The sequence below is a fragment of the Papio anubis genome, chromosome X, assembly GCF_008728515.1.
Source record: "Papio anubis isolate 15944 chromosome X, Panubis1.0, whole genome shotgun sequence".
NCBI lineage: Eukaryota > Metazoa > Chordata > Mammalia > Primates > Cercopithecidae > Papio > Papio anubis.
The window spans coordinates 77,600,629-77,627,902 of NC_044996.1; the positions used below are offsets into that span (position 1 = coordinate 77,600,629).

At 37.0% G+C, this 27,274-nt stretch overlaps 1 protein-coding gene across 3 annotated transcripts in view; it reads right to left on the reverse strand.

Moving 5' to 3' along the window:
• Window positions 1-302: 302 nt before the first annotated feature.
• Window positions 303-27,274, reverse strand: part of UPRT (uracil phosphoribosyltransferase homolog) — a 32,944-nt gene continuing 5,972 nt past the window's right edge. For 2 of the 3 annotated variants that reach the window (XM_003917900.4, XM_031660861.1), the window contains exons 2-7: window positions 11,373-11,415; window positions 8,471-8,540; window positions 7,343-7,405; window positions 4,992-5,153; window positions 3,925-4,023; window positions 303-1,498 (exon numbers count right to left, since the gene is read on the reverse strand). In XM_003917900.4, coding sequence (XP_003917949.1) covers window positions 1,392-1,498; window positions 3,925-4,023; window positions 4,992-5,153; window positions 7,343-7,405; window positions 8,471-8,540; window positions 11,373-11,415 — 544 coding nt within the window. In that variant the 3' untranslated portion in view covers window positions 303-1,391. Of the gene's footprint in view, window positions 1,499-3,878; window positions 4,024-4,991; window positions 5,154-7,342; window positions 7,406-8,470; window positions 8,541-11,372; window positions 11,416-27,274 lie in introns of all 3 variants that reach the window. The other variant, XM_009197823.4, reaches the window with a different exon arrangement.

Genomic DNA, 27,274 nt, shown 5'->3' on the forward strand with positions numbered 1-27,274 from the left:
CAACATTTGCCATGGAAGAACTATAATATGAGTAATCTATTAATCTCAATTTATTACATGACAGTCTTCAAAAATAAAGGGAAAAACATACTGAAGTTCTTCTCGTATTCTAGTCTCCAAAGGAAAAATATAATCCAGTCTACACTAGGCTTCCTTCCTCTCCCCAATCTTTGCTGATTTCATCAGCTTTGGTTCTTTCTAAGACATTTCCTTCTGCTCTTTTCTGTGCTCTTGAACAGAGGCCCACAACAGCTGCCTATGGGGCCATGGGAGTATAATTAATCAAGTAATCAGCTAGCCAACACTGTTAAAATGTTTTAATATCAATATAAAATGAGATCAGAGTTTTACAAGCAGATTTCAGAACACCAACATTGATTTCCAAAATGGTTTCTCTCCTTTCAGAAGCCTAAAGATGAACATATACAAAACTTAGGCGTTTTTATAAAAAGCATGGTTTTTTTTTTCTATTTTAATACATCTACAGTTGACAAACATGCAAAATAACTAATTTCCAAATCAAAGGTCTCTAGCAGAAACATCCAAATTAAAAATGAAGCATTTAAATTTACTTACTGGCCATGAAATCCAGCAAGAAACCACCCTTTCTCCCACACTTCAGAAAAACCACCAATTCCTTCCTAGAGGATTGATGGCATTAACAGTACTTGGCTCTCTCTTGTCAGCTTCCAGACATCCCCGATTCAATCTTGTAAATTAATATTACAGTTCCAATTACTGAAAATGCCCCACCATCTTCTTCACTGCATTACAGCTTAGCAAGGCACCTACCAACAATGCAGTTTGGGAAATGAGCCATGAAGAACATAATGGCCTGAGAGTTAACCATACATCCTAGGTCTGCCAGTTGAATGAGGACATTAATGGGAATGTAAAATTCCAGGAGACATTCTTTTATTCTCCTCTCCAAGTTACTAGCATGTCCAGTATCAGAAAGAAAACAGTACAGGAATGTAGCAATAGCCACATATATGAAGCCTTACTAGAGCTAAAACCAAACTAAACAAAATGCAAACTACAGTGGGACAAAGAACTGACTCTCATTTGAGTTTTATTTGTGGCTTCAAGCAACCTCCAAACTAAGAGGCTCATAAATTACGAAATAATTTTAATGCACTGAGGATTCGGTAATTTGCATTAGAATATTATTAAAATTTATGTTTTGTAAGAGTTGCATGTACTTCATTGTTGAATTTGGTACCAACAGTAAACAAATAACTAAATGAGATATAACCTCAAATATACGTACTTCCAAAACTAAAAAGCATTTTAACACATTCTTCTCTGCCTCTCAATTGAATCAGTAAAACAAATAGAAAATCAAAACATGATTGTACTATTACACAAGATGATTATTTTACTTAAATAACTTAGTCTGTTCCAAAATATTTCTGTCCAAAATGTGTAGGTGCAACAGGATGAACTTCAGTAGTTAAAATTGTGATCTCTGGAAACTCCTGAATGATTGATTTGGCACCTTCAAAAAAAAAAAAAAAAAGTTATTATGGTAGGATGTTTTGGTAACACCAATTGTAATTCAGGAATTTTGTAGTTATTGCCACTAGGTCTAAAATTGACAGAAGACAGAGAGCAATGATCTTTGAATACCTAATCAGACTTGGTTAATCTCTTCCTTTTTATAAAGTCTGAAAAGCTTTGACAGTAGTCAAGACTATGCCTCCTCCATCTCACTAATACATTCTTAGAATTATTATTTTACACTCAAGTTGAAAAATATAGTTATTCAGTTACAGAAATTTCCCCCTGAAGAGTATTTTTTATTTTGTTTTATTTTAAAGGTGACTGTAATATAGTGAATACAGTCCTTTTTAAAACGAAGATCACAGGCCAGGCACAGTGGCTCAAACCTGTAATCCCAGAGCTTTAGGAGGCTGAGGCAGAAGTATCACTCAAGGCTAGGAGTTTGAGACCAGCCTGGGCCACACGGCAACACCCCATCTCTATTAAAAAAAAAAAAAAATTAAATGGATCACATATAAGATAATGGTTTCCCAACTGAAACACTATGAAACAAGTGCAGTGTTTCATAGCATGCTTGTTTTTCACAGAAAAAGCTGATGTGTCAGAGCACACCAGCTTTTTAGAAGTTAGGACTCTAGCTTATCGAGGGAGGAACAGGTAGGGAAAAAAAACAAGGACTAGGATGTTCAGTGTAGAGTGATTTGGCATAAGAAAAAATGTGAAAGTATGTAAATAACTCACAATAAGGAAATGGTTAAATAAATAACATATATTCAAAAGATATAACTGTTAAACCATGTTTTTGGAAAATATTGAATGGCATCAAAAAATGTACATGGTAAATGTAAAAATGTAAAAAATGTATAAATAACAGCATTAGAATCACATAAAATGTTATCAGCAAGCTTAGAGATGACCAATACAAATTATGACTATTTTAATTACCCTGTCAAACTAAAAATCCATAGCAAATCCTGCCACAGAATATAATTTTTCAGCTATAAATGTCAAAGAATAGTACATCATTCTCATGTATACTATTAGAACTAAAACGAGTGCTTTTCCATTCCCAAAGGCAAAAATTTTAATAATTATTGGATTCTCTCAATTTTTTCAATGCCACCTGTGTTATATATATAAATGATAATTAAGCAAATCACCTTTTGTTACCACCAACATTTGAACTACAAGTAATACTTGGTTATGAAACAGCAAAGTAATCAAACAGGCCATAATTCCTATCAATAACCTACTGAAACCAGCTTTCCCAACTAGATATACTGTAGCCTCTTCAGAACTGGCTAAGACTTAGAAATTTTGGAAATGAGAAAACACCTGACTAGAGAAACCATACATTGCCCTTTTTAAAAATTATGAAACAAATACAAATTCACTGTAGAATACTTGAAAAATACCAATTTAAAGCTTAAAAATAAAATGAAAAGCACTTAGAATCCCACCAACCTAAGATAACCACTATTAACATTGTGTATGCATTTTGAAACCAAAATTGAAACAACATTGTCTGTCTAGCCTCTCATGCTAAGGAAAGATTTATTGGGTTCCATATTAAATCCAACTCTGATTTTTGTAATTAAAATAGTCATAATTTGTACTAGTCATCTCCAAGCTTGGTGATAACACTTTATCCTATTCTAATGTTGTTATTTTTATACTGCTTTTTTACATTTACCATGTACATTTTTGGATGCCATTCAATATTTTCCAAAAACATGATCTAACAGTTACATAATAGTATATCCTTTGAATATATATTATTTATTTAACCATTTCCTTATTGTGAGTCATTTTTATACTTTCACATTTTTTCTTATACCAAATAACTCTACAATAAACATCCTAGAAGCTAAATTTCTACATGCACCTATAATTATTTTCTTAAAATATATTCTCAATTGTTCTATAATGTATGGCAAAAAAACACTAGGATCTTAAGTTAGGTATACCACCTTCAGGAAATGGAGAACACACAGTTCTCTCTGCCCTTTGAGCAGAAGTCTAACTTTAAAAACTTCCGCTCTTCACTTCACACTGCAAAGATTACTTCAGTAAGACTACAGGGCTAGCTAGAACCTTATATTTCTTGCTCTTTGTGAGCAGTTCTCAGGCCTCAGGGAAACAGGAACCTTTCAGTCATTTGCAGGCCAAACCAGGAAAACAACAGCAATTCTTTTAAATGGCGTTAGTTCATACTTCTCCATTTGCATTTGAACATTAGAATGGTATAAAATGTTATCAGTCAGCTTAGAAATGACAAACACAAGTTATAATTACCAAAATTAGATTCAGATTTAATGTGAAAGCAGATAAACTTTTCCTCCGGATTAGAAGCTAGAAAACGCATACTTACCCACCTCAGGTCTATCTGGAGCCCTAGTTACTGCCTCATGCTGAACTCACCATGAGGAGTGGAGAACAGACTGAGTAGGATGATAACACTGGGTTGAACTCCATGTTCTATAAGAACCTTTACAGCTTCAATTACAGTATTTCCAGTGCCTGAAATCAAAAGATAACCAAATGCATTAGCAACTTGAACATTAATTTTAAAAAGTCTTTTTTTTTTTTTTTTTTTTTTGAGACTGGGATTCACTCTGTCACTCAGGCTGGAGTGCAGTGGCATGATCTTGGCCCATTGCAGCCTTGACCTCCCAGGTTCAAGCCATCCTCCCACCTCAGCCTCCCAAGTAGCTGGGACTATAGGCACATGCCACCACACCCAGCTACTTTTCTATTTATTGCAGAAATGGGGTCTGCATATGTTGCCCAGGCTGGTCCTAAACTCCCGGGCTCAAGCGATCCTTCCACCTCGACCTCCCAAAGTGCTGGGATTACAGGTGTGAGCCACAGCACCCGGCCACAAAATGTCTTTGAAGCAAGGGCAATATAGCAATCTAACATAAGAAACCACTTCATTTGAAGGTACTTGTTCTTTATCCGTGCTATTTTCAATAATGAACATGACACATACACTTTTGAGTTATCAAATACCAAGCCCTAAATTCATTTAGCATATGAGCTATCAAATTTAACATATTCCCTCTCACCTCCCTTAAAGACCATGCCAAGTGTGGTCTGAGTAAGCTTAAGAAAGAGAACAGAAGAGCAGGAAAAAATATTACCTCCAGAGAGAATAAATTATTGAGGAAAATCACTGCTGTACTCATTAGGCTAAAGAGGAGATATGTTTCGATATATTTTCTGAATTCCATATATTTTGCCTCATTAAATCATTTGTTTCAACGTATTCAAGATAGAAGCTTGTTGGGGCTAATAAGGTCTGACTACTGTATATTCTCTTATTATGCAATAAAACCTCTCCAGTGAACTGCCCGGGGCAGTTTTCCCAACTGAGAAGAACACATTTAGAAACTATTTTTGCCTTTTATATAAGGGTACCTAGGAGGCAGGCACTAAGTTGAATTTAAACCCTAACCAAAGGTTACAAATAAACGGAAGCCACTCACTGAGAATTGGATACATCAGAAGGACTTTTCTCCGGTAAATGTCTGGGGGGAATTTGGCATAATATACTTTAGCTCTTTGTGTCTCCTCATCACTCTGAATCAGGATCTTTCCAATTCGTATGGATCGACAGCAGTCTCGTAAACCTTGTTCCATTGCCTCACCTTGAAGAAGAAAAAAGAAAGAAAAAATATTAGGGGAAACAGAGAGAAAGTCCAAGAAAAGGCCAAAGTATAGTTTGTCACTGTTATTAATACAAAAAGGAAGGAAGAGGAAAATAATTATTCTGAAGCTGGCAGCTTTTATTTCTGATATGCTCATATTTCATACTTAGTGGAGGTTAATGAAACCAGGTTAAGGGCTGGTTAATGAAACTAGAATAAGCTAATTTTATTGCTGGTTTACAAGTTTTAGAGCTGTCATGCTTCCGTGATTACAGGAAATAAAGCATTTTGTTGAGCAGCTCCCTGAGCTTTTTTAATATCAGGAATATTTTTATCTCTATTATTTTAAAGAGGCCTTTAAACCACCTAAATTTGTGACTTTTGTCTGAGAAAATGCAAAAGATTTCTGGAAGAATAAAGGCTGTAGATCAAAAAGTCTCCTTTTAGGTCAAGGTAGCACCAGGGGACATCACTTAGCTCAACAATGACTTCTCAACAGCAAAGATATTGCTGCAAGCAGTGAAAAAGTTGTATATCGTTCCCCCTCTCCCAGGTAACAATAACTAGCACTACCACCATTGGTTTCTGAACACAGAGCTATTTTTGACTCTGAATTCCTTTAAGGGGGTGTTTGCCAAAAGGCAGTCATTCTCGTGCCATCTTCAAGATTTTAGGCCATATCAGAATTCTACCAATACTAGCATTTACTTAACATTTTTCTTAAATTTATTGTTTTCATTTAAATTTATTTTAAGAGGAAACTATATCACTAGGGTAAATATAAAACAAGTATCTTTCTAATATATATGAAAATCAACAAATGGCTATTAAGGTTATAAACAATGCTGTACATCACCACAAGTCATCTGGTATATACTAAGGGTGCAAGGACCATGCTTGTGTCTTTAGGGAAGAAGCTGAACTGAAACAGAAGAAACTGCACCTTAAAAGTCCATTGTCTTTACCAGTTTTTAAAAGTTGAACATCATTGTCCTGAAATGTCCTGAAATGCTATCAATGCTTAAGAGCTACCTCCTAGAAAAAAGGAGTTCCTAGTTTACTTGAGGCATTTAATTGTTCACAAACAGAACTTCATAACCAAAAGAGAAAAGTGAATGTTTATATGTTAAAAATTAAACTATATGTATTCAGTGCAAACAAGTGGAGCTTCTACCACTTATGCAAAAAAATATAAATCTTATGCAAAACAAGTTTGCTGAATGGAAAAAACCCCACATAACAGGTATAGGTTCTAATCACAGGCAAGTGATTTTGCTATACAAAGGTTGGTTTAGAAGGGTAATCAGTTGAACTCAAATACAAATATAACATTCATAAGACCAGCAAATGGAAATACCTAGAATTAATGACAGTCAAGCACTTTTGCCTATGCGGTCACATAGTCATCACATATAAAGTTTAAAAGGATTAGGCCGGGTGTGGTGGCTCATGCCCATAATCCCAGCACTTTGGGAGGCTGAGGCAGGAGCATCACTGGAGGCCAGGAATTTTAGACCAGCCTGGGCAACATAGCAAGACCTCATCTCTACAAAAAAAAAAAAAAAAATTGCTTTTCAATTTGCTAGGTATAGTGGCACGTGCCTGTAGTCCTAGCTGCTCAGGAGGCTGAGGTGGGAGGATTACTTGAACTCAGGAATTTGAGGTTACAGTGAACTATGATCACGCCACCATACTCCAGCCTGGACAACAGAATGAGACCCTGTCTCTAAAAAAAAAAAAAAAAAAAAAAAAAATTAAAAAAATTAAAAATATCAAACAAATCATTTAGCCCAACAACAGAAATAAAAACAAAAGAAATATTTTCTCGTCAGGTACTCAAAGTTCTCCAGGCCCGAATTTATACCATATTCCCTCAGTCTTCAAACTGTCCTATTCTCCCCAAGATAGCATCATCACATCCTCCTATCCTCCCATCCTCCCCTGAATCTCTTTGAAAGGTGACTTGCCCATGGGAGCACTCTGTTAGGGAATACGCTCTAGTTAAAATTAGCCAAACCTAGCCTCACACAGGCCATGACTCCACAGCACCATGAGGATAGATAACACAGGGGGTGAGATTTAACTAAAGGCAGGCTGCAATTATGACAGACAAGCCTGCCTCTCTTCTGAAAAACAGCAACCATTTCTATGCATACAAAGAGACAAAAATCACACACATGTGAACCTACCGCTTCTCATTATGCTGACCCCACAATTTCCCTTCTCAAATTTCACTCCTTCATACTTGTACCCTGTTAGGAAATAAAACCAAATAATTTATCTTTCATCACTGGAGTAACCTACTTATTCTATAAAGCGTCTGTGGTTTAAAGTAGATGGGCACAAAGCAACCCTTGTTCAGACACACTGTATAATGCCTGAGATTCCCTGTGGAAGTAATGAGATGAGTCGTGACTTTTCAGTTACTTCTTAATTCTTCATAAGAAACCTGTGGGGATAATTGGGAGAGGCAGACTTCATTGAATGGGAATAGGACTTATTATAACATGATATTCACATACACATTCCTCAAACTGAATTCAAAGGAGAATCACTGCACTCCGAGAATGCTATATACCCCATCAATTCAAACTGGGACCCCACTGTGAGCCACAGCAGAAAGCCTCCTCATTCTATTCTTCTTTATGAGCCTCCATTCTTCCTTAAAAGCAGAAGAAAGTGGCTGAAGTAGTTATTAAGACATGCTCAACTCTTGGTCTCATCCTGAATTTGTGTCAATTATGATGCAACAAGCTCAGTCCCCAATTTTCATAAAGTCAACCCTTTGAATAGAACAGTTTTACATTATTTACTAAAGAACCAAATCATAATTTCAAATCCCTGAAACAGGGATCTTTGGCTACTTTCTATTAAAGGATAGAACAAAGCATCTTCTCCAATTCTTATCATTTTTAGTTTTCTTTTTTACTTTCTATCCTTTTTTACCATGTAATTTCAGTGCGAAAACAGACTTGCCCATTTGTGCTCACCAGCAGCTTTCCCATAGAGATGAAGATAAGCTGCCAGCAATTCTTAACTATGGTCCCAGTGGGCTGTCATCAGAGGCAACACCTGCATGCTGAAGAGTATTTGTTAACCTTTAACTTGAATTGACAAGCAAGCCATTAACAAAAAGTCATCTACACAGATTTCTTTCCTCAATGCCTGAGAATTTTTTTTAAAGATTTTAAAAGAATAGCTCCACCTAGGCTCCTCATTTTGCATATTTATTTTACTTAGACTGCTTTACTTCCATCTTTCCCCATTCTAGCTCAGAATTTTTATGAGGAAAATTTGAGAATAACAGCCCTAGTTACCTGTTGGAGTGGTCACCATGCATTCCGTATATGGCAGCTGATTCAATCCCTCTTCCACAACAAGTCTGATCTAGAGAGTCAAAGGAAAAAGAAGTTGAGAACCTGCTGGGAATCTCCTGTTAGCTGTTAGCTTCAGGAGCTGAACAGTAGGCAGAGTCATGAACACACTAGGCAAAGGTTTCACTTATGGAGGCAGGAAGGGGCCCCCTATCATGTGTTAGATACAGGGATAGATCCAAATGCCATGCTACTTGCTGCTAGGTATCCAGCCTCAAATAGGCACATGATTGCCACCAAAAGGCTCCAATATGCCTTCTGATTCTCACTCTGTCAGTCCAGACTGTGAAGGACACAAAACTCCAGCAAGTGACAACAGTCATGGCAGGCACTCTTAAAAGTAATATACTTCTTATTATTCTGGAAATAGTGCCCACTCGGAATTTCTCTGCTTTATTCAGTACCTTGGAAATCGTTAAGTCAGATGATTTTTAACAAAGGCCCACCATAATGTAAATAAAGCCTGAAACTTCTTTAGAGGAAATAAATGAGTGCATTGGCTGAACCAATTTACTGAGCTTGAAGGAGGATCTAGTAAAATGCACTGGGGCTTCTCAGCTAAAGAAAAGGCTCATATCAATCGTAATGTGTGGTACAAAGGAAAGCATCACTCAGAACTACTAGAAGAGCCTCCAAAAACAAGATATGGTAATCCCATGAACAACCAGCGCCAACTACAATAAAGGTAATGCTGAGTCTGCAATGCACATTTTATTCAATCAATATTACATTACTGATTGAGAATCTGCAACAGCAGGGAGAAGCACCAGGCCCCCATGCTCTGTTATCACAACATATAATAACACCCTGCTGCCATTAAAACAATCAATTCTAAATAAGCCAGGATTTTGTCAGCCTGTAGCATGAGACAGAGGGCCCAGGCACCTCATGAATACTGCATATGTGTGCATACTCACCTCCAGTCACCATCTTCTGTGGATATTTTTTTTTATGAGCAAATTACAAGGGTAAAAGAGGATTCTTTTCTTTGAAGAGCCTAGATCTTTTCCTCCTAGTAACAGCCCTCTAATGAGTCTTACCTCCTATCCCCATCCCCTCCAACACTGGGACAGAAATTAGTGTGCCCAACTCTTACAGGAGAGCATAAAATCAGAAGAGCAACTAAAATATAAAGAACCCAAGGATCTGAGGGCCAAGGAAGCGAACCTTGACAAATTCAGGATAAAATTAATATATATAAAATAATATATATTAATGACATGTGCTGCAGGAGATAGTGTACTAGAAATCCTCAAGAAGATAAACTTAAATAGCTCCAGTCTCTACCACAACCACAACAGACCCTTTCTCACCCCATATCAGGACCTTCAAAGCCACCTGTAGAGAACAGAGAGAGGTTCAACTCATCATCCCCTCAGGCGAATTATGCCATAGGTCCTTACTATCTCATTGGGCTAAGATTATGCTTGTCCTTTCAGGGAAGCATCTTACAATAACCATGAACTTAACTCCTCCTTTCTATAGAAAAAGAACATAAGAACAGCAAAAGAAAGAGGAACCATTTTCTACCAGTAAACACCAAAACAGCAGCCATTAAGATACAAGTTATTCGAGCCAGTTCTTTTGGTTTGATAAAAGCATAAAAAACAGAATGACCTAACTATTGCTCCAGGAATGTCATCCACATTTATCTTGTTACTATCCAAGGGTTTTTACTGCCACTGAAAACTCAAATAATTTTAAATAAAATTGGTCTCTGAACCAAGAATATTTATGACCAAAAGCAGAACAGGAGTTGTCTATGCTCTTTTGGAATAAATTCCTCAGGCAAGGCAAAACCTAAATGAAAAGTTTCATGCCTTTTTTTCACATTCCTTTTAATCATCTACCTTAATCTGATTATAACTTTGGGGCTAAGAAGCCATGTTCATTCCTTTCTTTCCCAAACTAAATTTGTACTTAGTTTGTAAATCTAGTATTTAGATCATAAACACCATGAGATTAGGGACCATGCCTACCTTCTTCACTATTGTATCTCATCTATCTGGACACAGTCTAGCACAATGCCTGATTCACACAAGTTTAGTGAAATACATTCATGAAATATACACTAAACTTCATGAATATACACTAAATATAAATATACATTAGACTATATATAAATATAAATATACACTAAACTTTCCTGAATGTAATGTATTTTCTACTGTGGATTAAAACTAATATCCACAGCAGAAAACATGTCAACCTCACTCCAAGCACTGAGCATGCTTAGATATTAACACAAGAAGAAAACACAGTGCTTACCCTGAAGACAAACCACTCTGGACTAAGATCCTCTCAGATCACACTAGATAAACAGAATTGGGCTTGGTCAATCCTTAATAGGAAGTGCCTGAGGAAAGCATAGACAGTCAAATGTACTATTCACATGTGAAGGCTAGTACAGGAAAGAAGAGGCAAAATAAGCCTCCTCCCGCTGCTGCCGTAAACTACAAGAAATATATTTTTGTACATTCGCTGGATACCACAAGTGTAACTATTAGGTCTCCTTACATTTTTGGTTTTCTTTTAATGTACTTCACTGCCCTAAGAGGAGGCACTTAAGAATTGCTGAGACTCAAGTTACCAAGATCCATTTGAGAGGTAGTGATATCTCAGAAATACAGGGAATTAGTTCATGGGCAATGCTTTGTGGTGAAGAGTATTGAAGTAGACCTTTAATGCAACAGTGAAACAATACTTCATTAGCCTAGCAAGATGATGGTTACTTAGTACAATCTCTTTCAGCCCCAGAATGCTCTAGAACAAAAATACCCCTTAGTCTACCATGATTATATCACTAGGCAAAATAATGAAATGAAAATGAAAAGCCCGCACCTACCAAACGATCCGCAGAAAACATGAAGTCCCCTCTACTGGCTGTCCTAAAAAAAAGATAATACAAGTTTTAGTCTAAATTAGAGCTTTAAGGCAAAATGTTATTTAATACATACAGTAACACTGATATTAAGACCTATAACATACTAAAAGCTTAAATGTTTACATGTACAGACTATTACCGAGGCTAGATACTTTTTACTAGGATACAGGCATCTAAATGAGATGACTTGATCAATAATGAAAATGCTTATTTGATATCAACATTAGAGACTGGAACTGAAAAGATCATGCAGTCCCCCGCTGAGCTGCCCAAGTACATATTAGTCAACCAGGAGATGAACAAGTTACCCCTGGAGGGTGAGAACAAGCCCAGAGCTAAAGTTGAGAGGAAACTTTGCAGTAAGAAAAGCACTTTCTCCCCATTTTCCCCCTCAATTCACCTTGATCTAAAACCCATATTACCAAGATAAGTAACCCATCTACTTTGTAATCTTTTTTGGAACTAGAATGGTATGAATAAATAAATCCTCTACTTTTGCCACTGCTTTCAAAAACATATAACCTAATTTCTGAGAACTCATTCTCAAATAATTGATAATTTGTTCCTTTTGACTGTTTTTTCAAATGAGTACTTCATTCCCTAGATCTTTCTGCCATTTTCCTGTCCATTTCCTCTGGTCAGTATCCTAAGGTAACCAAGTAATAATAATCCAGGGCTACCTCTACCCACAAGCTGTTAACGAGCCAAAAAGGGAATGTTAAACAACTTATGTTATTTCTGTACATAAAAATGTAGTATTGTTCCTCATCCTTCTTCCATATAAGTTAAATGATCTGACTGAATGGATTGATTTACAGCTTATGTACTTAAAAATCCCCATCTGCCTATCTATGGACTACCTAAAGTATTCTCCAAAACAGCATCAAAATGATATATGCAAACACATATTATCTCAGTATATCATTAATTTCCACTCTTTTTCCTCAAGCTGCATTTGATTTCTCTGAGATGGAAAAAGCAATGAAATAGCCCTGACACAAATGGCATTAGGTTTCTTAGAGTAACCATAGTTCTATCATACTACAGATACTAGCTCTCTAAAATATAAACCACAATTGAGCAACAGCAAGAATATAGGTCTGTGTTGTTTATGTACAAAAATTCCTTAAACTCAGAAAACTCTATCCACACATACCTACACACACACAGAGCCCCTTTAAAACAGGCTCAATTTCATGAACTGTGGTTTTCAAATAAGATTATCCAATTACACCAGCACCTTTCATTTATATAATTAAACTTCACTACAGTGAACTACAAAAATTACTGAAACCTACTGCTCTGTTTGCTAGGTCTATGCAAACTTACCTAGGCAGCCAGAACATAGTTTTTCAATAAGAAGTCTGGATTTGACTTAAAGACATATGCAGTGTTATATATTATGGGAGACACCGGAAATGTCAGTTTTAATTTCTGAACAGTTAGATATCACTTTAATACAGAGAAACAGTATATTAGGTTAAGTGATCAGAGTTGCCCAAATCTGTTATTTTACTTTGGAATCAAACATTTTACTACCTTTCACACCCTCCCCCACAAAAAAATCAGCCTCAGCTAACTTTTGCATAAAAAGCACCTACTTTCTCTACATTCCAAAAAAGGTACACACTATGAGAACTTAATATGAGCTGTTATCTCTTGACATCTATTTGACCTCCAGTAAAATCATTTACCACTCCAAGTAACTCTACAAGCTGTAATTACTTACCTATTTCCTGCTGTATAGACAGACTTCAGATCCATACTATTCATTTTAAATCCATTTAGAAATTAAAGTATATCTAGAATACAATAAGTTGACCTCCTTTTTTAAAAAAAATCCACAATGGCCTTCAATATCATATTTAAATCTTTAACATTGTTAAGACTAGAGTTTCATAAAGCAGGTATTTACTTGTTGTATCAATGAAGCTGCATGTATTCTCTGAGGCTCTATTTTAGACACAACGCTAGGCTGAAATATTTGTTAATAGGGATGTTTTAATATGAACCAGACTCCAGACCTTCTTCATTCCACACACTTCATTTTAAATCATAAATGTAATCTCTCCTACTGGAAATAAAGCTTTGAAAGACACATTAATCATCTTCTATCTGATAATAGTCCCAAATAAAGTCTAATGTAAAATTACCACAATGTAAAAAACACACAGACGCATATCCCTGGAATATTTTTAAATATATCTAAATAACCAAATATCAAATATTTAAACAGATAATGATATTCAGGCACTTGTAATCCAAAGTATAGATATCTAATTAATGTTAGGCTGAGCATATTTTAAATTGTACAAACCCCAACCAGGTTTAACAATGCAGATTTAATCATATCTGAGAACCCACTTTTCTTGACACCTCCTCACACAAACAAATGTGTCACACACCTGTAGCAACAAGACAAATGCCAAAGGCAGTCATTTTAAAAAGTGATCTTCACACTGAAACAACAAAAGAATGAGATTCATACTGGAAGCTAAATCCTTATTTTTTAATTTACTTTTTTTCAACTTTTATTTTACATTCAGGGGGTACATGTGTAGGTTTTTTACCTGGGTGTATTGCATGATGCTGAGGTTTGGGTACAAATGATCCTATCACCCAGGTACTTAGCATAGTACACAACAGTTAGTTTCCCAATTCTTGTTCCCCTCCATCCTTCCCCCTAAAATTTAGTAGTCCCCAGTGTCTACTGTTGCCATCTTCATGTCCATGAGTACCCAGTGTTTAGCTCCCATTTATAAGTAAGAACATGCAGTATTTGATTATCCGTTCCTGCATTCATTTGCTTAGGATAATGGCCTCCAGCTGCATCCATGTCACTGCAAAGGACATGATTTCATTCTTTTCTATGGCTGCATAGGATTCCATCATATATATTTACCACACTTTTTCTATCCAATCCACTGTTGATGGCCACCTACATTGATTCCATGTCTTTGCTATTGTAAATACTGTTGTGATGAACATAACAAGTGCATGTGTTTTTTTGGTAGAACAATTTGTTTTCATTTGAATATATACCCAGTAATGGGATTCTTGGGTCGAATGGTTTCTAATAATTTCAGAAATCTTGAAACAGCTTTCCACACTGGCTGAACTAATTTACATTCTCACCAACAATGTATAAGCATCTCCTTTTCTCCACATCCTTGCAAAGATCTGTTGTTTTTTGACTTTTTAATAATCACCATTCTAACGGGTGTGAGATGGTATTTCATTGTGGTTTTGATTTGCATTTATCTGATTAGTGATGATGCGCATTTTTTCATATGTTTGTTGGCTGCTTGTATATCTTCTTTAGAAAAGTGTTTGTTTATGTCTTTTGCACCTTTTTAAGGGGGTTCTTTGTTTTTTGCTTGTTCAATGTGTTTAAGTTCCTTATAGATTTCTGGATATTACACCTTTGTCAGATGCACAGTTTGTGAATATTTTCTTCCATTCTGTAGGTTGTCTGTTTACTCTGTTGATAGTTTCTTTTGCTGTGCAGAAGCTCTTTAGTTTAATTAGGTCTCACTTGTGAATTTTTGTTTTTGCTGCAATTGCTTTTGAGGACTTTGTCATAAATTCCCAAGGCCAATGGTAAGAAGGGTAATTCCTAGGTTTTCTTCTATGATTCTTGTAGTTTGAGGTCTTACATGTAAATATTTAATCCATCTTAAGTTTTCTACACAGTGAAAAGTGGGGGTCCAGTTTCATTCTTCCACATATGGATAGCCAGCCATCCCCAAACCATTTATTGAATAGGTAGTCCTTTCCCTATTCCTTATTTTTGTTGGTTTTGTCGAAGATTAAATAGCTGTAAGTCTGTGGCTTTATTTCTGGGTTCTCTATTCTGTTCCATCAGTCTGTGTGTCTGTTTTTTCACCAGTACCATGCTGTTTTGGTTACTGTGGCCTTATAGTATAGTTTGAAGTCAGATAATGAAGTCAGATAGTGTGATGTTCTCTTTGCTTAGGATTGCTTTGGCTATTCTGGCTCTTTTGGGGCTCCATATGAATTTTAGAATAGTTTTTTTTTTCCAATTCTGAGAAAAATAATGTTGGTAGTTTGAGAGGAATAGTATTGAATCTATAGATTGCTTTGGGCAGTGTGTCCATTTTACCAAAACTGATTCTTCCAATCCATGCTCATGAAATGTTTTTCCACCTGTTTGTGTCATCTATGATTTATTTTAGCTGTATTTTGTAGATCTCCTTGTAGATATCTTTCACCCCCTTGGTTAGATGTATTCCTAGGTATTTTTTTGCAGCTATTGTAAATGGAACTTTTTTTCATTTATTTACTTTATAGATATGGGGTCTCACTATATTGCCCAGGCTGCTCTTGAACTCCTCAGCTCAAGTGATCCTCCTGCTTTGGCCTCCCAGTGTGCTTGAATTACTGGCATGAGCCATCATGCCCAGCCCTGTAAATATGATGTGTTCTTGATTTGGCTCTCAGCTTGAATATCATTGGTGTATATAAATGCTACTGATTTTGGTACGTTGATTTTGTGTTCTGAAATATTACTGAAGTCATTTATCAGTTCCAGGAGCCTTTTAGTGGAATCTACATGGTTTTCTATGTATAGAATCATATTTTCCATGAAGAGATAGTTTGATGACTTCTTTTCCTATTTGGTTGCCTTTTATTTATTTCTCTTGCCTGATTGCTCTTGGTAGCACTTCCAGTACCATGTTGAATAGGAGTGGTGAGAGTGAGTATCCTTGTCTTGTTCCAGTTTTCAAGGGAAATGCTTCCAGTTTTTGCCCATTCAGTACAGTGTTGACTATGGGTTTGTCATAGATATATGGCTCTTATTACTTTCAGATATTTTCCTTTGATAACTAAGAAATGATTTTTTGAGGGGTTTTATGATAAATGGAGGGTACACTTTATCAAAAGCTTTTTCTGCAGCTGTTGAGATGATCATATATTTTTAAATTCTTTTTATGTGTTGAATCACATTTAGTGATTTGTATATGTTGAATTATCCTTGCATCCTAGTAATGGCACCTACTTGATCATGGCAAATTAACTTTTTGATATGCTGTTGAATTTGTTTTGCTAGTATTTTGTTGAGGACTTTTGCATCTATGTTCATCGTTAGTGGCTTGTAGTTTTCTTTTTTCATTGAGTCTTTGCCAGGTTTTGTTATCAGGGTGATGCTGGATTCGTCGGATTCACAGAATGAGTTAGGGAGGAGTCCTTCCTCCTTGATTTTTTGGAATCGTTTCAGTAGAACTGGTATAAACTCTTCTTGCATGTCTGGTAGAATTCAATTGTGAATCTATGTGGTCCAGGTCTTCTTTAGGTTGGTAGGTTTTTTATCACTTATTCAATTTTGGAACTTAATGTTGGTCTGTTCAGGGTTTCAATTTCTTCCTAATTCAATTTTGGGAGAATGTTTGTTTCCAGGAACGTATCCATTTCCTCTAGATCTTCTAGTTTTTGCATCTAGAGTTGTTCATCATAGTCTCTGAGGATCTTTTGTATTTACATGGGATTATTTGTAATGTCACCTTTGCCTTTTCAGATTGTGATTATTTGGATCTTCTCTCTTTTTATCCTTTATCAATCTAGCTAATGGTCTATTGATTTTGTTTATCCTTTCAAAGAAGTAACTTTTGATTTTGTTGATCCTCTTTATGTTTTTGGGTATCAATTTCATTCACCTCCACTCTGACTTTAATTATTTATTTTCTTCTTATAGCTTTAGGGTTAGTTTTTTCTTGTTTTTCTAGTTGCTCTAGGTGTGACATTACATTGTTAATGAGATCTTTTTAACTTTTTGAGGTGTTTAGCACTATAAACTCCTCTTAATCCTGCTTTTGCTGCATCCCAGAGATTTTAGTATGTTGTGTCTCTGTTTTATTTCAAAGAATTTTGTGCAAATCCTCAATTTAATGTGGACTTGTTAAACCCGACTCTTTCCTAAATGTTAAGTGAGACTGTCTATAAAGCACTTTAAAATTTCCTGGGACTCTAGCAATTGTGTATATTTAAAAATATGTACATCTCATAGTAGACCCAAACCAACATGAAACCTTTTCCCCTCTTCTTACTAGGCTTCACTACTACTAGTACTATTACTATTACTACAACTTCTAAATGGAGGGATTCTCTAGCATGTTGGAGGACATTCTCCCCTGGGATAATTACAACTTCAATTCTCACAGCAGATATTGACATTTTATCACTCATTCTGTTTCTTCTCTCTATTCAGAATACACTTAACAATCCTCATCTTTTTTTTTACAAAATCAATTTAACAACTACATATACATACGTGTGTGTGTGTGTATGTGTATATATAGGTATATATCCTAAATCACAATGACTTAAGTATATAACTCTTCTAAAAAAAGGTCCATAAACTACAGGAGGTACCTAATGTTATACACATGTTACTACTTTATTTTCCAGAGGCCACCATTTATTAAAAGCTTCCTTGGTGCCCAGTAGTAACCACTTTTGGTGTATTATCTCATCTAATCCTCATGCAATTTAAGAAGTAGATTTTATTATCACCACCACTTTAGCAATGAGAACAGTGAGGCTTCCAAAAGTAAAGTCAGGTTCTTTACAGCCTGGAGCTCTCCAATTCCAAGTCTCTGAGAAAAGCAATGACTTATATTTTGCCCTAATAAGGAAATGCTTACTACCAAAAGGTTGCCAATTTTTTAGATATCCTTTTAGGATACTTCTCTCCCTGTGAATCAGATTGACGTGTATATACAATGCAAACAACAAAACAATGAGTCTGGGAGGCAAATAAAATATCATTAAAATATTCCTTCTGAAGAGGGAAAAGTTTTTATAACATGGCTTGTAAAATATGTACTAAGGTTACCACATACAAGAATACATCCTTTCCAAAAATGACTAAAGCAAAATCTTGTGACTTATCACCTAAAAACAACTTAATTTAAATAAAATGCTAGTAGCACTGAATTAGTTGTCATTTCAAAAGTTTAAATGTATCACTCTCTCTGGGAGGATTATATACAAAGTTTGTTTGTAGTGTATGGGGCAAGGGGCAGGTTGGGTGTTGTAGCTGGGCATAGGTTTGCCAGATTAAGCAAATCAAAATCAGTACCCACCCCTACAAGTAAATTTGTATTTCAGAAATCTCATGAAATATTTAGGACATACTTAACATTAAAAAATCATGCATTATTTATTTGAATTCAGATTTAACTAAGCATCCTGTACTTTGACAGGCAATCTAAGTTGAGGAGGAAGAATTAAATGGACTCAAACTCAGCTCTAATGTGCTTTTTTTGGTTTTGAGCAACAAGTCAAAGGAAAGTACAACAAAAAAGCTTTTCTGGCAGGTTTTAACCAAAGGAATGTTTCATTTAAAGTTAATGTTTAGTGAAAACATGACCTTTACATCCATAACTACTTTATTATTATGAGATCACTAAAATATAGTCCCAAAGTTTGTCATAATATACAGATGATTTATGAATGTTTTTCCTTCTCCTTCCTTTACCTTCACAAAAACAAACCCCCAGTGAAGAATTTGGAGCAAACCTAACCAAAAGCAAAATGTTTTTTAAAAAAATAGTATAATGTTACTTTTTTTTTTTTTTTTTTTTTTTTTTTTTGCCAGGTGCAAGTCACCAAGGCCACAGCACTTTAGCACCTTCCTAATAAACTCATAAAATAGAGTGTCAATAACTATTTACCTGCACCTCAAAGCTGTGTTCAATGTGAACATTCAAAATAGGACAGAGGAGAGGACCCACAGGCCCTCTTAAGGAAGCAGATTGCTCCTGCAGGACCCGGGAGACACCCCAAATACTGTGAGTGCCCCAACTATGGAAGAGAGAAAGGGAGACCCTCCTCTCCCAAACACACAGCCCCACTGAAGAATCTGAAGGTCTGTTTGCGGGAGAAATTTATGACCTTACCTGGAGCTGAGTCAATTTAGATTGCCAAGTGAAATACAGGGGTAGAGGAAGCAGCAGAAAGGCCCTGGAAGCTTGCTGGGTCCCCAAGCAGCCCATTCCTGCCTGACAAAACAGGAATCCATCAGGAGTGAGGTCAGAGGAGCAGGGGGTAAATCTCCACAGGGAGAAGGAAATCTCTAGCTGAACTTTGTAACAATTTCAATGGGGTGAGAAGCCTCCTGGCCAGAACTCAGGGAGGGCACAAATCCAGTGAGCTGACTCCACAGGCAAGGGAAGAAGTTTTTCTTTCTCAACTTAGAGGCAGGTAGCCTGGGCAATTTTTCAAGCCAGTCGTGCCCACCGCCTGAAAACAGACTTGGGGCTGTTGGAGGGGGCACGGTGGGAGTGAGACCGGCACTTTAGTTTACATGGGAGCTGGGTGAGGCCTGTGACTCCTGGCTTTCCCCCGCTTCCCTGACAACCTGCAGGACTCAGCAGAGGTAGCCATAATCCTCCTAGGTACACAACTCCAGTGACCTGGGCATCTCAACCCCATCCCCAACAGCAGCCACAGCAAGACCAGCCCGAGGAGAGTCTGAGCTCAGACACACCTAGACCTGCCCCCACCTGATGTTCCTTCCCTACCCACCGTGATAGAAGAAGACAAAGGGCATATAATCTTAGGATTTCTAGGGCCCCACCCACCACCAGTCCCTCTCCACACTACTACAGGTGCTGCTCCCTGGAAAGTGCCACCTCCTGGTAAGAGGCCAACCAGCAAAAAAATAGAACATGAAACCACCAAAGCTAAAAACCATAATGGAGTGCATTGCACCCCCCTGCCACCTCCACTGGAACAGGCACTGGTATCCATGGCTGACAGACCCATAGATGGTTCACATCACAGAACTCCCATGCAGACAACACCCAGTACTAGTCCAGAGCTGGGTAGACTCTCTGGGTGGCTGGGCCCAGAAGAGAGACAACAATCACAGCAGTTTGGCTCACAGGAAGCCACATTCATAGGAAAAGGAGGAGAGTACTAATCAAGGGAACACCTCATGGGACAAAAGAATCTGAACAACAGCCTTTGGCCCTAAACCTTCCCTCTGACAGAGCATACCCAAATGAGAAGGAATCAGAAAACAAACCCTGGCAATATGACATAAGAAGGCTGTTTAACAGCCCCCAAAAATCACACTAGTTCACCAGCAATGGATGCAAACCAAGAAGAAATCCCTGATTTGCCTGAAGAAGAATTCAGGAGGTTAGTTATTAAGCTAATCAGGGAGGCACCAGAGAAAGGCAAAGCCCAATGCAAGGAAATCCAAAAACAATACAACAAGTGAATGGAGAAATATTCAAGGAAACAGCGCAAAGAAAAAACAATCAAAACTTCAGGAAACTTTAGACACACTTTTAGATATGGGAAATGCTCTGGAAAGTCTCAGCAACTGAATTGAACAAGTAGAAGACAGAAATTGACAGCTTGAAGACAAAGTCTTTGAATTAATCCAACAAAGACAAAGAAAAAAGAGTAAGAAAATATGAACGAAGCCTCCAAGAATTCTAGGATTATGTTAAACAACTAAACCTAAGAATCATCAGTGTTCCTGAGGGAGAAGAGAATTCTAAAAGCTTGGAAAACACATTTGGGGGAATAATTGACAAAAATTTCCCCAGCCTTGCTAGAGACATAGACATCCAAATACAAGAAGCACAAAGAACGCCTGGAAAATTCATCACAAAAAGGTCATTGCCTAGGCACATTGTCATCAGGCTATCCAAAGTTAAGATGAAGGAAAAAATCTTAAGAGCTGTGAGACAAAAACACCAAGTAACCTATGAAAACCTATCAGATTAACAGCAGATTTGTCAGCAGAAACCCTACAAGCTGGAAGCTTTCTATCTTCAGCCTCCTCAAACAAACAAACAAAGAAACAAACAAATCAGCCAAGAATTTTGTGTGCAGCGAAACTAAGCATCAAACATGAAGGAAAGATACAGACTTTTTCAGGCAAACGCTGAGAGAATTCACCATTATCAAGCCACCACTACAAAAACTGCTAAAAGGAGCCCTAAATCTTGAAACAAATCCTGGAGACACATCGAAACAGAACCTCTTTAAAGCATAAATCACTCAGGACCTATACAACAAAAATACAAGTAAAAGACAAAAACTAAAAACACAACAAAACAAACAAACAAAAAAAAAAGTACAAAGACAGCAAAGAGCATGATCAATGCAACAGAACCTCACATTTCAATACTAACATTGAATGTAAATCACCTAAACGCTCCACTTAAAAGATACAAAATTGAAGAATGGATAGGAACTAACCAACCAATTATCTGCTGCCTTCAGGAGACTCACCTAACACATGAGGACTCACACACACATAAGGTAAAGAAGTGGAAAGAGACATTTCATGCAAATGGACACCAAAAGCGAGCTGGAGTAGCTGTTCTTATATCAGACAAAACAAACTTGAAAGCAACAGCACTTAACAAAGACAAAGAGGGACATTATATAACGGTAAAAAGCCTTGTCCAGTGAAAAACTATCACAATCCTAAACATATGTACACCTAACACTGGACCTCCCAAATTTATAAAATAATTACTAACAGACCTAAGAAATGAGTTAGACAGCAACATAATAATAGTGGGGGACTTCAATACTCCACTGACAGCACTAGACAGGTCATCAAGACAGAAGGTCAACAGAGAAACAATGGATTTAAACTATACCTTAGAACAAATTGACTTAACAAATATATACAGAACATTTCATCCAACAACTGCAGAATATATATTCTATTCAACAGTGCATGGAACTTTCTCCAAGATAGACCATATGATAGGCCATAAAACAAGCCTGAATACATTTAAGAAAACTGAAATTATATCAAGTACTCTCTCAGACCACAGTGGAATAAAACTGGAAATTAACTCCAAAAGCAACCTTCAAAATCATGCAAATACATAAAATTAAATAACCTGTTCCTGAATGATCATTGGGTCAAAAACAAAATCAAGATGGAAATTTAAAAGTTCTTCAAACTGAATGACACATACCTCCCAAATAACGACACAACCTCCCAAAACCTCTGGGATACAGCAAAGGCAGTGCTAAGAGGAATTTCACAGCCCTAAACACCTACATCAAAAAGACTGAAAGAACACAAACTGACATTCTAAGATCACACCTCAAGGAACTAGAGAAACAAGAACAAACCAAACCCAAATCCAGCAGAAGAAAGGAAGTAACCAAGATCAGAGCAGAACTAAGTGAAATTGAAGCAATAGATATATATATATATATGATAAATGAAACAAAAAGCTGGTTCTTTGAAAAGATAAATTAAATTAATAGACCATTAGCAAGATTAACAAAGAAGAGAGAAAATCCAAATGACCTCACTAAGAAATGAAACATGATATATTACAGTTGACACCAGAGAAATACAAATGATCATTCAAGGCTACTATGAACACCCTTACACACATAAATTAGAAAACCCAGAAGAGATGGATAAATTCCTGAAAAAAAAATACAACCCTCCTAGCTTAAATCAGGAAGAATTTGATACCCTGAACAGACCAATAACAACCAGCAAGACTGAAATGGTAATTTAAAAATTACCAACCAAAAAAAGGTCCAGGATCAGACAGATTAACAGCAGACTTCTACAAGACATTCAAAGAAGAATCGATAACATTCCTTTTGACACTATTCCACAAGACAAAGAAAGAGGGAACACTCCCTAATTCATTCTATGAAGCCAGCATCACCCTAATACCAAAACCAGGGAAGGATATGACCAAAAAAGAAAACTACAGACCAATATCCTTGATGAACGTAGATGCTAAAATCCTTAACAAAATACTAGCTAACCAATACCAACACCACATCAAAAAGATAATCCACCATGATCAAGTGGGTTTCATACCAGGAATGCAGGGATGGTTTAACGTACACAAGTCAATAAATGTAACACACGACATAAACAGAATTAAAAGCAAACATCACACAATCATCTCAATAGATGCAGAAAAAGCATTCAACAAAATGCAGCATCCCTCCATGATTAAAACTCTCAGCAAAATCAGCATACAAAGGACACAACTTAATGTAATAAAAGCCATCTATGACAAACCCACAGACAACATAATACTGGATGGGGAAAAGTTCAAAGCATTCCCTCTAAGAACTAGAACAAGACAAGGATGCTCACCCTCACCATTCCTCTTCAACATAGTACTGGAGGTCCTAGCCAGAGAAGTAAGACAAGAGAAAGAAATAAGGGGCATCCAAATCAATAAAGTGGAAGTCAAACTCTCACTGTTTGCTGATGTGATCTTTTACCTTGAAAACCCTAAAGACTCCTCCAGAAAGCTCCTAGAACTGATAAAAGAATTCAGCAGTTTCCAGCACTATTCACAATAGCAAAGACTTGGAATCAACCCAAATGTCCATCAGTGACAGATTGGATTAAGAAAATGTGGCACATATACACCATGGAATACTATGCAGCCATAAAAAAGGATGAGTTTGCGTCCTTTGTAGGGACATGGATGCAGCTGGAAACCATCATTCTTAGCAAACTATCACAGAACAGAAAACCAAACACGCATGTTCTCCTCTTTGGGTGGGGCAGACAATGAGATCACTTGGACTCAGGAAGGGGAACATCACACACCGGGGCCTATCATGGGGGAGGAGGGAGGGGGAGGGATTGCATTGGGAGTTAGTGCCAAGCTGACGAGTTGATGAGTGCAGCACACCAACATGGCACAAGTATGCATATGTAACAAACCTGCGTTATTATTATGCCCTACAACTTAAAAATTATAATAATAATAAAATAAATTAAAAAAAGAAATTAGGAGAGAGACACCACAGCCAAGTCCCAACAGGCCAGTCCTAGCTTCAGCATGATAAGAGAAATCCCCTCTGCTTTAACCCTTACAAAGAGAAAAGTAGCTGCAATGATCAATCGCTGTTTTCTGTTTTCCTTTCCTGGTCAGCACTGTCTCTCAAAGCTCCAACCTCCCTCAGAACACCCATTCCATGTTATGAGAATGGGAATTACTGCCTGATTCTAAATTGCGACCAGGCAGTGAATACCGGTGCTGTGCAGTGGTTGACAGGCGGAAATATCATGGCATTTCAGGCAAGACAGAGGAAGGCGTGCACGCTGGGCATTGGTAGAGAGTTGTTTTAAAGGCAGAAAGCATTTGAGTCCCTGACAAATTGCAGCAATGGGAAACTCTTTGCTTGGTTAGTGCAAAGCAGTGAAGGCAGGTTTGGGGCAGGAACTGATTACATGCTGCAGCTTGTGCGTGAGTTGCTCCAGTGGTAGAGCCAGAACGGGACTTCTCTCGGCTGTGGTCAAAGGGACATTTGGGAGCTGGTCCCATTTTGCATCACTGTCTGATTACCTGTTGCTGAGGCTAAATCCTGAGTGAGTGCAGTCAATAGATGATAGGAACCCATGCCACTCCCAGATCCCTCATGGGTTGGGAAGTCTGAGTTTGGTGTAGTGTGCTGAGAATCTCAGACCCCTGATCACTTGACCCTGCTAGTAGTGGTCGTTTATGAAAGAGAGGCAAGCTAAGAAGACCTAAGGTTCATCTCTCCTCACCTAGCACTTTCATCCTAGACAGGATGACACTCAGGAAGAAGTATGCCATTTGTCCCACTCCCAGCTCAGCTCTTGATAGGGTACCCTTGCAGGGGGTGAGGGCTCATAAATGATAGTTCCTCATGCTTTTCCAGAGGCATGGCTTCATTGCTTAACAGAGTGTAGAAATTCAGCCTAAGGATGCTCTCAGAAGCAACAGTGGAGGTTTTGTCAGGCAGCTGGGAGAAGACATAGTGTGTGAATGCCAACATGCCTAAACTGTAGGCCAGCTACTTTGCCTGGAAGGTGGGAAAAAAAATGGCCTGGGGTCACCTAAGTTTCAGTGCCAGAGCTATTTCTTTAAATGGAATTCAGTGATTGGTTTATTGTGTGGAATTATGCTCAGGGACTGGTGATGCAGCAGAACGTGTGAAAATGATATCTTGAGACTTATAAAAAGAATTTTGGTAGCCACCAAAGGCAGGTAGTAATATAAAAAAAAAAAAAAAAAAGAATTCAGCAGTTTCTTGATATAAGATTAATGTACATAAAACAGTAGCTCTTCTATACACAAACAGTACCCAAGCTGGGAATCAAATCAAGAACTCAACCCTCTACAAGAGCTGCCAAAATAAATAAATAAAAATAAAATCTTTAGGAATTGACCTAACTAAGGAGTTGAAAGACCTCTACAAGTAAAACTTCAAAACACTGCTGAAAGAAATAATAGATGACACAAATGAATGGAAATACATCCCATGCTCATGGATGGGTAGAATCAATATTGTGAAAATTATCATATTGCCAAAAGCAATCTACAAATTCAATGCAATCCCCATCAAAATACCACCATCATTCTTCACAGAACTAGAAAAAAAAATTCTAAAATTCATATGGAACCAAAATAGACCCCACATAGCCAAAGCAAGACTAAGCAGAAAGAACAAACCTGGAAGTGTCACACTACCTGATTTCAAACTATACTATAAGGCAACAGTCATGAATACAGCATGGTACTGCTATTAAAACAGGCACAAAGACCAATGGAACAGAATAGAGAACCCAGAAATAAACCCAAATACTTATAGCCAACTGATCTTCAACAAAGCAAGCAAAAATATAAAGTGGGGAAAGGACACCCTTTTAAACTAATGGTGCTGAGATAATTGGCTAACCACATGTAGGAGAATGAAACTGGATCCTCATCTCTCACCTTATACAAAAATCAACTCAGGATGGATTAGGGACTGAAATCTAAGACCTGAAACTATAAAAATTCTAGAAGATAACATTGGAAAAACCCTTATAGAAATTGGCTTAGCCAAAGATTTCATGACCAGGAACACAAAAGCAAATGCAATAAAAACAAAGATAAATAGCTGGGACTTAATTAAAGAGCTTTTGCATAGCAAAAGGAACAGTCAGCAGAGTAAACAGACAACCCATACAGTGGGAGAAAATCTTCACACTATACATCTGACAAAGGACTAATATCCAGAATCTACAAGGAACTCAAACAAATCAGCAAGAAAAAAAAAATCCCATCAAAAAGTGGGCTAAAGACATGAATAGACAATTCTTAAAAGAAGATATACAAATGGCCAACAAACATATTAAAAAATGCTCAACATTACTAATTATCAGAGAGATGCAAATTAAAACCACAATGCAATACCACCTTACTCCTGCAAGAATGGCCATAATCTAATGTAAATGATGAGTTAATGGGTGCAGCACACCAACATGGCACATGTATACATATGTAACAAACCTGCACGTTGTGCACATGTACCCTAGAACTTAAAGTATAAAAAAAAATAATAATAATTTTTAAAAAAGAATGGCCATAATCAAAAAATAGTAGATGTTGGCATGGATGTGGTGAGCAGGGAACACTTCTACACAGATGATGGGAATGTCAACTAATGGAAACAGTGTGGAGATTCCTTAAAGAACTAAAAGTAAAACTACCATTTGATCAGCAGTCCTACTACTGGGTATCTACCCAGAGGAAAAGAAGTCATTATACGAAAAAGATAGTTGCACACATGTTTATAGCAGCACAGTTTGCAATTGCAAAAACGTGGAATCAACCCAAATGCCCATCAGTCAATGAGTGGATAAAGAAACTGTAGTATATATATACGATGGAATACTAGTCAGTCATTAAAAAAATGAATTAACATCATTTGCAGTGACCTGGATGAGATTAGAGACAATTATTCTAAGTGATGTAACTCATGAATGGAAAACGAAACATCATATGTTCTCACTAGTATGTGGCAGCTAAGCTATGAGGATGCAAAGGCATAAGAATAATACAGTGGACTTTAGGAAC